This window comes from Formica exsecta, unplaced genomic scaffold (assembly GCF_003651465.1).
Source record: "Formica exsecta isolate Colony F162 unplaced genomic scaffold, ASM365146v1 scaffold120, whole genome shotgun sequence".
NCBI lineage: Eukaryota > Metazoa > Arthropoda > Insecta > Hymenoptera > Formicidae > Formica > Formica exsecta.
This window is the reverse complement of record NW_021848537.1, coordinates 1,088,745-1,102,013: the sequence shown is the minus strand read 5'-3', so window position 1 is coordinate 1,102,013 and position 13,269 is coordinate 1,088,745. Positions and strand designations below refer to the sequence as shown.

The following is a 13,269-nucleotide window of genomic DNA, read 5'->3' as shown; positions in this document are numbered from 1 at the left end:
TCCCTCTTACTTCTATATTAATATCTTCATACATAGATATCTTCATAGATCTTCCCTCAACAACGGAACAGCGATCGAATATCGAGTCGATTTCTGTTTTTCCGAGTTTGCCATCAATTTTCATGCGTTTTATTACCTCTTTTATTTTAATCATAAATAAAATTATAATCGTGAATTAAAAATTTTAATTATGTATTACAATTATGATATGTACATATATATTTAGTTAATTATTAAGTTTAATTAAGATATATAATTATTAAATTAATTAATAGGAAATTAAGATATTTCAGCAATTTAAGATTAGAAAAGAATTATTGATCTTCTGTCAATTTAGTGCAATTCTTAATAAAATTTAATTTTTTTAATTTAGCTTAACGTAAATTTTATTTTTTTTAACGGAATCTAAAATAAATCATTAAACTATATAATTTAAAAGATTTAAATATATCTAAAATATCTCTATAATAAAAATAAAAAATTATTCAAATATTAATTTGACAGAAAATTCCTTTTAAATTCCACGAGACTTTAAGATGTGCTCAGCAAAGCAGAAGACAGAAAGTTCGACAATAGTTCGAAGATTATTCGTCATCGAGAGGCTTCCCTTTGTTGCAGACAAGTACAAAAGTGGCGAAAAAGGTATACACGAAGTACTCCGCGCTTTCTCTCTCTCTCTCTCTCTCTCTCTCTCTCTCTCACACTCTCTTTTTATCTTTCTCTCTCGCTCTTTCTTTCTTTCTCGTCGAAACCCCGGAACGGGATCGGAATCAGAGCTTGTCCTGGAGCGCCTGGCGCAGCTCCTCAGTGGCCTTGGCCACGTCCTGACTCTGCCGATGCGAGTGCATCTCCGAGCGCACCGAGTGCTGGACCGACGAGTTGGACCGCCTCACGGAATTGCCGCTACCGAACTTAGGCCGCGGAATCCGCACGCGTTGAACGTCACTCAGCCACGATTCCATGGCTTCCTTCTCCTGGGAAGAAAACAATCACGCGCGTTTATAGCGTCGATCAGCGCGATTAGAGTCGATTAGTCGGGAGAGAATCTGAATTTGTTAGACTTAGAATTTCTAGGATATAGGATTTTTTTATAAATAAATTCCAAGCGCTGCAAATTGTTTGGAATTTTAACATTTCCGTGATTCCTTCTTCTGAAGGAAGCAGTGACGTTCATATTGATTAGCGTCGTTAGCAAATTGATTAGAGTTTGTTAGAATTGAGCTAAGGAATTGAAAAGAAAATACTTGATTCTTGTGGAAAAGAATTGTGACAGATTTATAAAATCTGCAGTTATATTTAATGAATCAATTAGAAGGAAGAATTTAAGTTTGTTAGAGTCGGACTAGTAAGTGTTAAAGTGAGATAGAGGACTGAGTTTCCTCTGAGAAGAAAGTAAAGATGCGCGTTCGCAATGATTAACGTCATTACCGAGTTTTGAGAAAATACGAGAAAAAGTTTAAAATTACTAAAATTGAATTAACAAGCAAATAAAATGAAAGCAGAAGAGAATATTAAGAGTAATAAAGAGATGTAAAATTCAGAATAATTTTAAATTTATGGATTTCAAAATCTATGAATATTTTAAGACCCTGGGAATTTTGTGATTTGTAAACTCAATTTTAAAATATAATAATATATATATGCAGTTTAGACTCTAAACTAAATTCTAAAGAATATGTGTATCTTTTACAATTTATGAACTTTACATGCCCACGAGAAATTACCCATATTTACCGAGACACCCTATATATATATGTCAGTAAAATATGTTTACAATCTCTATATTTAGAAATTTTTATACAAATTTAACATTAATTTATATATTTAATATAATTCTAACTCTAATATAAAATATTAAAAAAAGAAAAAAGAAGATGGAATGATAGAGAGAAGCATATTTTCTCTTTATCAACAATCTTTCCCATAAATCTATTGCAATCTATCTACAATCTTGAACGATAAAGTTTTGCGGATAATGTGCTGCATATAGATATCTGAAATCGAAGATTTTATGAACGTGTCTATGGAGATTGAAAAAAACATATGAGCTTTAAAGGAAAAAGAATAATTCGATCTCTATTGAAATTTTTATAACAACAGATAACTTTTAAATATCCACATATTTTATAATTCAATCTCGAATAAATGATTACAATTATTAATTATTAATATTCATCGATTTATTTTTGCATCGACAAATAAAATCTATTATAATTTCTAAGAATTCCAATACTTCATACCTTAAATAGAAAGAATGTGCAAGAATTTTACATTCGTACATTAATCGTAGAATTTATTTTTAAACGATTTCACGCTTCAAGAATTTATATCTCAAGCAATTAGATTTATATCTCAAGCAATTAGATTTATATTTCACGCAATTAGAATATTTCTTGTAAAAACAGATACAGAATCTAACAGGTTTTACGGGGCGATTCTCTATTATCGACTACCGTTCGCTGCGTGTATACACGTGCGTGTGTGTGCACACGGGATTATTATCGGTCCGCCTTCGCTCTGTTTAATGATCTCGCCGCAGTTAGGTTTCATCAAGCGCGACGCGGTTTCCTAATCGAAACTGCGTAATTACACGAAATGCGAAGCAGAACTTCTCGATATTGTGCAACATTTTAGATAATAACAGAACATAGTAAATATATGTATGTGTGGCAAGTTCAATTGTCTAAATACATTTAAATTTTTAAAAGCGCTCTTTTTTATATTTTCGATAATTTTAAATATTATCGAAAATATCTGATTTAATAAAATTTATAGAAATAATAATTGTATGTCAAATAATTAATAAAATATTTAAATATTGGAAGATAATCAAATAATTTGTTTTTTCTTAAAAAAAAAAAAAAAAGTTTTACAAATTGAAAATATTTCCAAGAAAATGAGATTCCGACTTTTGTCTCGTCTAGCATTTTTTATTGCAACTAAAACCGATAAATTCATATTATTCCTTTAATAGCAGAAGTTATCTAGATGTGCCAGTTATCTTGTTTCAGTTGACGGGACACATTCACCGAACACTAAGTGATAAATCAACCGATATGTCGACGAAACTGGATTTCGAAATCTGCATTATTTAAATGCAGCGCACTTTACGCAAGCGAGCCACGTTTCGTTCCGAAAAAAAATCACCGTGCGACGACAATATTGGATAATTTGTTCGCATCATCGCAAATGTAACGTTGCCATGGAATATTAATTATTTAATTCATATATAGAATATTTTCCTGTATATGAAAAATATTTTACATATTTCTATCGGAGTTCTCTCGTTTCATATGGAAAATATTTGTAAAATGTAAAACGTGCAAAATAGTAAAAGATACACACGCATAGAATTACAGGCATGATAAAAAAGGTATCGACAAATGAAAATAATAATATAACACAGTAGCGTTTAAATAATTACAGAGGGAAAGTTAGAAAATGAAAGAGTTTGAAAAGAATTTGTTAGAAATGAGAAAGTGTTCGATTATGAGAATGTTTACGGTATCAACATTCAGGTAATGTATTTTCTAACGGATTCAAATTTTTTTTCCATGTACACAATCTTTCCCAAGTTTAAATCCTGATAAATACCTGCTGACGGATCGCTCCAGACAATTAGGATTCAATCGCGATCCACAAGGACCACAGTTTTTAAATCGCGCTCGCGAAACAGAAGGACGAAATCGTGATCGAAACGATCGCGATCGATCGAGAGAAACGTTCTACTCGCTGGTGGCTGCACGACTGATTCAGGAATCGGACATGAAGTAGTGACCGACGCAGGTTTACGTTTACCTGATCGAGAGAGTGAGTCAGCCCCGGAGAGAGAAAAAGAGGGAGCGAGAGAGCGCGTGGAGGGAGTCAGAGAGGAAAGAAAGAGAGAGAGGGAAATATAGTGAGAACAACAAATAAAAGGAACGAAGAAGGAAGAGAAACCACGACGAGGTGAGCAAGAAAAGGAGAATCGAATCGAAGACGCGAGAGAGGGGAAAGGACAGGTAACAACAGGTGAGAGAGGGTCAGGAACGTAGGCGGCGAGACAGCAACGGAAGGCCCCACTTCCGGGCCCAAAAATAGAAGAAAGCCCCCCGATTTATTAAAGCTTTTTTATTTTATACGCGTTACAATATTTTTCTGCAGAAACGCGAGAAATGAAAAAATAGATAATTCTGGAAAATAAATTTTATATCAATGGACGTTGCTTTGAGGCCCAAAAATCACGGTTACATCCCTAACAACCGGCTTCGAAACAACGTTGCCAGATTGGCGGAGCCGTATCGTGAATGCAGGTTACATACACAGTTCTCTTGAAAGATGGTATCCTCTCTTCAGGGCTGAGCTATTGAATGTCTGATAACAGGGGCATGTCGGAGTGACCCGCGGTGGCTTTAGATCGCAATTGTTTAATTAATATTTAATCGCGATTACGCGACTCGAAGAATCAAGACCCATCGTGCGCGGGAAAGAGGGAAAAATGTAGTGATAAAAGATGCATTGACATGCACGCAGCTGATGATATAATGAAGTGGATCGCGTGACACGATGTTTTTTAACCTTTTATACCGGATGTGCCGAGATAAGCGGTAATTATAAATAATCGGAAAAATTATCTCTTTTTTTCCTTTCTCTCTCTCTCTCTTTTCTTTCTTTTTTTTCTATAATAATTTTTAATCTTAAGAAAATAAAAATAATTAAAATTTAAATAACAAATATAAATAATTTAAAATTAATTTTCTAAAAATTAGCTGTGCGTATCATAATTTCTATCCAAATAGGATTTAACGTAGCGTATTAATGTGAGAATTATAATGTAAACGAATGCTCTAGAGAGAGGTTCGTCGAACTTCCACGTATTACGTCAGTCTTCAAACCAGTTCGTGAGTGACACCCACGCATGAGGATCGACATGATCCATGCTCGTTCGCCATAGTCAACAATCTACAGATTGACGAGTTAGGTGTGGTCGATGTGCACGACGCAATTCTTATCTTTCTTTAAATGGGATTACCAATATGATGCTCGCTTATCGGTTGCGCATATTTTTAGCGCTGCCCCCGCAATCATTTTCGCTCCCAAGATAATTGCATTAAAAGCAAAAAATATTGTTTGAAAAAATTCTACACTTTTTTGCGTGTGTGTTTCTTTTATCATTATTATAAAAGACTTTCAAAGTTGTAAAGAGTTCTATCAATTCATTAGCGTGCTAGTTTATTGATATCTTAAAATATATAGTTATTTTTAATAATTATTAATTAGCATGCTAATAAAAATTAAGAATAATTCTTTTTGCAACAAAAAATAATGATTGATAATAAATAAGAATAAAATTAGGCTAAAATAATAAATGTAATCTAAAATTGAGAATAACGCTTTTTGCAAATAAACTTTAAATAACGGCCATTTCTATAAATGTCACCATTATAACAGAGGAAATTATTTGCTATGGTTCCCGCGGATACGAGAGAAACGGGAACGACCGGTTGTTCGAGTACTTTAATTTTTCCAGAAACGAAATTTCTTCGCCGACTGTTTAACCGCAGAGAATCCTCTTTGAACGACGCGACGATTGACCTACATTCGTAAAATCGTAAAATATCGGTCTTCCTTCTCGGGTTCCAGCTCGTGGCCATCCCCGACGCGCCCCGCGTTTTATTCCACGTGATACACGTACATAACGGAACGTCGTCCCGAAACTTTCTCCAACGGCGGCGGCGGCGGCGGTGGACCCATTAATAACCGACAATGATTATTATTTCCTGCCGTCGCCGACTGAGGTTACTAGGTGACCACGAATACGCGATTTGAATTTAGAACAACATCGACTGAGGTCGAATCCGTAAAGCTTTTACGATTGCTGTGTGATTGCGATACTAATTTTCAAAATATTATCTATTTTTGTGTTCTAGTTGCTTTCCTGAATATATAAAATCAATATTTTGAGAATTTTAATCTTGATAAAAATATTGATGAAAATCAAACGAGTATCTAACAAACAATTTTTCCTTTCACAATCGAAGATTCTTTAAAAAGATTTGACAAGTCGCAGAAAGCGACTTTAAAATTATAAAATTGTTAACATTTAAAATTTTACATTAAAAAAATACTTAAAATTTAAAATATTTAAATATTTAAAACATTTTTTTTTTAATCATATACAAAAAGAATTTTTAATAAACGGAAACTAGAATACTCGATTTTTTTTTTTTTCGTTGATCACCGTCATTGACACAACGCTAGGAAGTAAAATAATTAAATCCACAATTCGTGTGCGATATTACAATTATTATCCCGTTAAATATCCCTTTTGTCGTGGGCATTTGTTGTAGTTATCTAGGACGGACGAACGGTCTGATTCGCGTCGCATTATTTGAAATTAATTAACAGGCTTATCACGGACGCTCGCGATTATTTATACAGTCTTGAAAGAACGTGATATATGATATATTCGGCCAACAATCGCGTTGCGAATTTTCAGCCTCGATCTAATTTTTGCGCTGATTTTGACGAACGATACATGACAAAATCATGTCGTCCAGAAGATTTGCGTCAAATATATTATAATTCTCATGAAAATAAAAAACTCGATTTTTTTTTTTTTTTTTTTTTTGCAAAAATGGTCGAAAGAAAGGAATAAAATAATATATGAATACCTCTCAATCTTTTTAGAGAGGTGAGCATGTATAAAAAATTAATATATAAATAATATATAAACAAATAAATTAAATATTAATAATTACGTATAAAAAAATTCCTCGTCTTCTCTGTCTCGATCTCTTCTGTAACGATCGTCAGATGTAGTAATTGCTTCGCAAATTACAGACTGGTGTAACTAACAATAAGACACTATAAAACGATCTTTGTATCATATAACTGGTTTCATACGATCTCGGGTAGTTAGGGGGACGTGCTCCAGTTAAGATAGCAACAATCAGACCCACCTGCAGACCGTTACGCGTCCCCGCGCAAAACGATCATAAACGCGAGCGTGTCGATCATGTAAGTCCCATAATCGCTCCCAAGAGCGAGACCGAAACAAAGAGACCGTCCGGTTGCTATATAGCGCTTTCTAAGTGTCGTTTTCCTCGCATGATTATAATTCTTTCGAGAGTAAATCGAGTGTTACAAGCTTGCTTTACCGCGTAATAAATCTTCGAGAAAAATTTAAAAGTACCTAAGAGCAGATACATCGCTCCAAATATCTCGTATAAAAGATAGCAAGAGAATGAAATATATAAAAATGTGACAGAACTTGAAAAATATAGCATCATTGTGTTAGCAATTACTGTGGCTGCCCGATAAAGACGGAAATCTTGCGGAAAGATTGATTTTAGGACAGGAAATTAGCTCAATAGTTAGGTAAAATTAAAGATAATACAAGTAAGATAGATTAAACTAGAGGCAAGCGTATACAATTTCTTTATAAATAGTAAAAACTTGAGAATCTCACATCAATCTCACATCTATTTCGATTAAAATATAATTTTAAAATTTTATTATAGGATAAAAAGGGAGGACAAAATATAATTCTATCATAGACTTAATTAATTAATTTAAACAACAATTTCAAAATTCGTATATAAAATCAATATTATGGCGCATAAATATTCCCTATATATAAGGGTTTGATACGTCTAATTTATAAAACCTTTTACACGCACCTTCCCCTTAAATATTCACCCTCATTTATCTCAAAATTCGACGTTCGCACCCGCATCGTCCGCGATGTTCGCGTGCGCATGTAAATTAAGCAGCACAAGGGGTGGATACGTGGGGTGCTAACATGAAGCATTTCCTTCCGGTTGTGTCACGTGCGAAGGAAAGCGACGGGTGTTGCGAGGGTAGCGACGCCGAGATGATCGGTAACGGGAGACGGGGCGCCGGCGAGAGGGATCGCGATTTGGAGGAGGATGACGAGCTCGAGAGCAGGGAGGAGAGGAGCTCGGAGAGTGGAGGAGGTGGTGGGGGTTTCGGTGGTTGGAGGTCCCACTTGCTCGGTGGGCTAACGCAACGCGTCAAATCCTGGTACTGGGGCGCCAGGCCCCTCGTAAGTTTTCCTATCCAGAGAACACAATCTCTCTCTCTTTCTCTCTCTATCTTTTTTTTTTCTTTTTCTCTCTGACACGCACGATTTTATCTATTCGTTTCTTTTTTCTTCTTCTCTTGTCGTTTCTTTTTTATCTCATGCTCTCCGTCGCCATTCGACACTTTGCACTGTCTCGCGGAAGGATGAGAGGTCAAGGGTAAAAAAGGGAGAAAAAGAAACAATATGTTGGAAGATAAAACCGGCAAGTTTGGATCAAAAATTAAATTGAAAAAGAGATTTTAAATTCTTATTTTTTAGGTATATTATATGATGTACTATTCTAATTTTATTCTAATTTTTAATTTTTCAATCTTCTTTATTTTTAAATTTTATTTATTTAATATCAACAATAGTCGAAATTTTTGTATTCATCTTTTGAATATGGAACTCTATTTGATAATTAGGTCGTTATTCTAAATTATTATGAAACTCTTTGTTTTAATATTTTTAATCCTAAATTTTTATTTTTATATTATTACAGATTTTTATTTCATATTTTAATTTAATTTTATAATTTTTATAATTTTTAATTTTACTTTAAGATTTTCTTCATTTTTGAGAAATATGCAATCTATTTTTTTGTAGTCGCCCTTGAAAAGGTGAAAACATGAATACGACCATCGATTCGATAAACGAACATGCCTCGATCAAAAAGAACAGGGTATAATCAGTGCAACGAGTAGCGATTTTCATGTCGGAGCGAGGAAATGTGAAGAGCTCGTTTCATCCGGATCTCGCCGGAAGTGCCGATAACATCTCGGCGAAAAATTACAATGCGAAGAGAAATCGTAATCGAGTCCATCGCGCAATTGCTTAACGCATTCAATGTCATAATAGAAAGAGAAATTATTATTGTAAATTATATCTGAATATTTTCTTCTTTTATCTATTTTATTATATTTAAATAAAAGATATATCTATATATTTTTTATTTTCACTTTTATCATTTACAATCTATAAAATGTCAAAAAGTTTACTTTTTATTATTTTATTTTTATTGTTATTTATTTGTTTATTTAAAGAGGACAAATTTTTTTACTACATTATTAAACTACGATTCGTGCGTTGTACAGTTCAATTTTTTCTTTTTCGCACGAACAATCGCGCTGTACACAATCAAATTATGAATTATAACGAAGTATAATTGACAAGAGGAAAGAAGGAAAATAAGACTGCAGCGCGCAGTGTAATAAAGTCTCGCAATAAAACTTGCATTATACTAAAACAACGAGACATCGTAAACTTCCGGCGAGGCCGTGGTTGCATCTGTCGCATTTAAAATATCCGGATTGCAAAATGATACAAGAAAAAAAGTAATAATTCGCGAGTGATGTAAAAAATTAAATGGATAAAAAATACGATTAATTGATAATTGAATTATTTCGATCATACGATAAACGAGAAATAATTAGAAAATTATACCTTTCGGAAAGATCTATTCAATTTCTTTCGCGGATAATAAAAGCCTAAAAAGAAGACTGAAAGGATAAATTACGCAGATAAACGCAGCGCGACGCGAAAATTAATGTTCGATTCGAGCTATTGAAAACATTTGCTCACTTAGGCATGAATTCTCTTTCCTAATTAAATTTCTCTTTTTTTCTCTTTCTTTCTTTCTCTCTCATACACATACACTCACACACATACACACGTATCATACGATCAAGTGTCCTTATGCTCCTAGAGCTAGCAAGATTAGTCGACATAGCGTTAGGTGTTGTACGTGTTTTTTATCTTAGATGTCTTGCACATGCTACTTTTTACGATTTGTCCTTAAGCACGATCACTATTTTATAATTATACGTATATACAGAGCGTCTCATCTGTCTCATGTCGAATTTCGATCATAGATTCAGACGAATCTGGAGCTAATTTTCCTCTCGTAAAAATTTCGAGGAAACTTCAATTAAAGCGTAAACTCAACAAATATGTAGAAATTAATAAGAGATTGGATAAAAGGAATTATTTCCGTAGCAAAAATGGTAAGAATAATAAAAAATTCTTTTTCTTAAATTTAAACAAATTTTACGTCCTGTTTCTCTTCATAATTTCTGTTCCCTTTTAATAACAGTTTTATGTATTTAAGTGCTTCATTGTTATAAATGGCGAGAATATAAAATTGCGATGCGGAATAATCCTCTGTTAGCATGAAATCTTTGCTAAGCAAATAGTTATCTTGTCAACTCCATCGCAAAGTCCGTCGTCGAAATTTGATTGGATGAGACTTTCTATATATACACATATATTATACATACGGGCACGGGGATGTATATGCGCTATATATTCACATAGATGTCTTGGCATGCACGATCACTTTACTCACATGAAAAACAGAGAAGAAATTTCGCGATTTAGTTAAACAGCAATCTAGCAAGATAGTTGTTGTTTTTTAACGGTCTTAATTGCTTCGTTAATTAATCGATAGAGATGCTGGAAAGATTCCTTAGCGGCTTGTGTATAAAAATAAACAATTTCTGCATCCCATGCGAGAGAACATTATCTTAAATTAAAGGAAAACATTGTATTAGAAGAAAAACAAAGTCAATTACATCAGGATGCATCCGGATGAGAGGAATTTTATATGACTCGCGGGATTAATACATCTTGACAAACTTATCTGGTTAATACGTAAAGTAATCAAATAAAAACTTTTGTAATATAAGTTTTCTTGTATAACAGAAACTTTCGATCAAACGAAAAATCGTGTGAATCATCATGTGGCAAGAGCAGGACTCATTGTCCCGATGTGTATGCAAGCGTGCGTGCGTATTCGCACTGCACTTGAGCATACTTTCACCATTTTCGCTTTACGTTTCTCTCAAGAAACAAGTCGATCTAATTATCTCGATTTTTGCATCTTTCGGCCGTGAATTCGACAAATTTGACAACTGATAAGAGATGCTAAAAATTAATTATTTTTTCGTAAAGTGTTATTAATTATTATTAGTTAGAATAGACATATTATGTATATAATCCATATTTGATTCAGTAGAAATGTGATATACCCTGTACAATTTTAGCGTAATTGATTAGCATAATTAAAATTTGATATTAGAGTAATTATAAAATCTAATCAATTTTTTTCATAGAACACACACATTAATTGTGTATTATGTGTGTGTCAAGTTTAATCCAATAGGGAAATCCACCTTCTTTATACAATATAATTTATTGAATAACTTATATAAAGACTAGTATCGAACAGTAGGGGATATTCCATTTAAATGGCAATTTTAATTATGTAGTGTGATAATTTTTTAACCAAAAATCGATCATTATCGTGCCAATCCAATTGCATGAGTGTCGAGTGATGGTTAAAAAAGTTCGAGAAATATAGCTCAAGAAAAATGATCGGGGTCTTTTCTATCACATCTTCTAATATTTTTTATATCAATATAATACATAGCTATATATATATATATCATCTAACATCATCGGGGCCCGTGCGACGGCCAGAGAAGGAAAGAAAGAGAGAGAGTGAAGTAGAGCACTTTCATAAAGAAGAAATAGGTAGGTCGCCCGCGCGAATATCGCGCGGCGGGGTCCCGCCCCGATCGATTGCGGGCCCCCGGGCATTATCGAGCAACCTCGTGTCGATCGAGGCTCGAGATTTCGCTCGTCACCGTCGCGTTCGATTTTTCTCGTCCGCTTTATCCCCTGGACCGCGCTCTTGCCCATGAGATCTGCGTGAAAACATTATTTCAATCTAACGCGACAAATTGCCGATACATTGGAACCTGAAAGCTAACTAAATGCCCGTTGTTCGGGCGTTACATGCGATTATGCAATCGAGGAAATGATTTTGGAAATTTTAGACATGTTTCGCACGTGACATGCACAAGACAAATCGCTTTTCGTATCGTTCTACTTATGAAAAAAGCAAAAAATATATATTTCTGGACAGTTTTTAATTCATCTCATGTCATTATAATTGCCATGAATTAAATCTGTCGAGAAATATGTATTATAACATATATATATATATATATATAAATATATATTTTTTTTTCTATTATCACATGCATTTTTTTATCGATTTAAATTTTTAGTAGACGATAATGATGAAATAGAAGAGACCCGGTGTAATAGTTCTTACAATTAGCGGAGTAATTAGTCGTACATTGAGTCAGGTTATTAGTTATAGCCAGTATCGTTGATAAAGCGTCGCGATTGAAAAAATATCTCTTCTATCGATATGTCATTTCTACTGCGTTCACTCAAACGACGATAAGCCGGTCGTGTCAGAATCAGTGCCGACATGGATGGCGACGATTTATATATATAGTTGTACGATAACGACAACACCACCGCCACCACACCACCACAACTACCACTCTCTCTATCTCTCCGAGCACCACCAACACCCAACTGCTACCAGCCTGCCCTCAGCAAGCATGACTCAATTTTTCAACATATACATATATATATACACACACATATATATATATATATATATATATATACTTGTGTGGTCTATATATACGTACATATATTATATACATACTGATATGTATAGCCGTACACTATGTGTACATTATATGTTTGCGCGTCAGCACATATAATTTCACATACATGCACATGGATGATGTAATATTGCACGCAAAGGAAAAGCGGAACGATGGAGTCGAATGCAAGAAAAAGCAGGTGTAAATGCGTTGAGAAAGAATTTCTGGCATTTTTTTTATCGTCAAATTATATATATTTTTCAATTTCTCTCGATTATTAAATTCCTCCTAATTAAATTCAAAAATTGCGAGAAGGCTAAAAATTGCACTATTACTCTTAAAATATCTTCTTTGTTTTTTATTGAAAGTTCGCTATTAAAATTATAGAATGAAAATATAAAGATACTTTCACTACCATAATTAAGATATATCACTTTCCATTTCTTCACTACTGTTTTTATTTAATATCCACAGCACGCTAGATAAGGCATGCGAGATGAGAAAGTATCGAGAGGATAGAATTGGAATGCACCACGAATATGCATCCGTTTCAAATACACTTCTCTCTATCAGCTTCCGATCGGAGCACTTTCGCGTTTTATACGTCGGGATTAACATTTCACGGAGGAATGTGCTTTAAAGTTACGAGTGTTCGAGAATTATAGTGTTATTCGCGCGCCTCTACAGATATTTATATTTCGTACGAGAAGCCTACGTAAGGACTACCAGAACGCTCTT

The 13,269-nt window shown here is 33.8% G+C and overlaps 1 protein-coding gene across 4 annotated transcripts in view; it reads left to right on the top strand.

Moving 5' to 3' along the window:
• Positions 1–13,269, top strand: part of LOC115241637 (whirlin) — a 69,475-nt gene that overhangs the window by 52,189 nt on the left and 4,017 nt on the right. For 3 of the 4 annotated variants that reach the window (XM_029817506.1, XM_029817497.1, XM_029817483.1), the window contains one exon: positions 7,820–8,047. The exons of the other annotated variant lie outside the window; for it this stretch is intronic. In XM_029817506.1, coding sequence (XP_029673366.1) covers positions 7,820–8,047 — 228 coding nt within the window. The remainder of the gene's footprint in view (positions 1–7,819; positions 8,048–13,269) is intronic. 4 annotated transcript variants of the gene reach the window in all.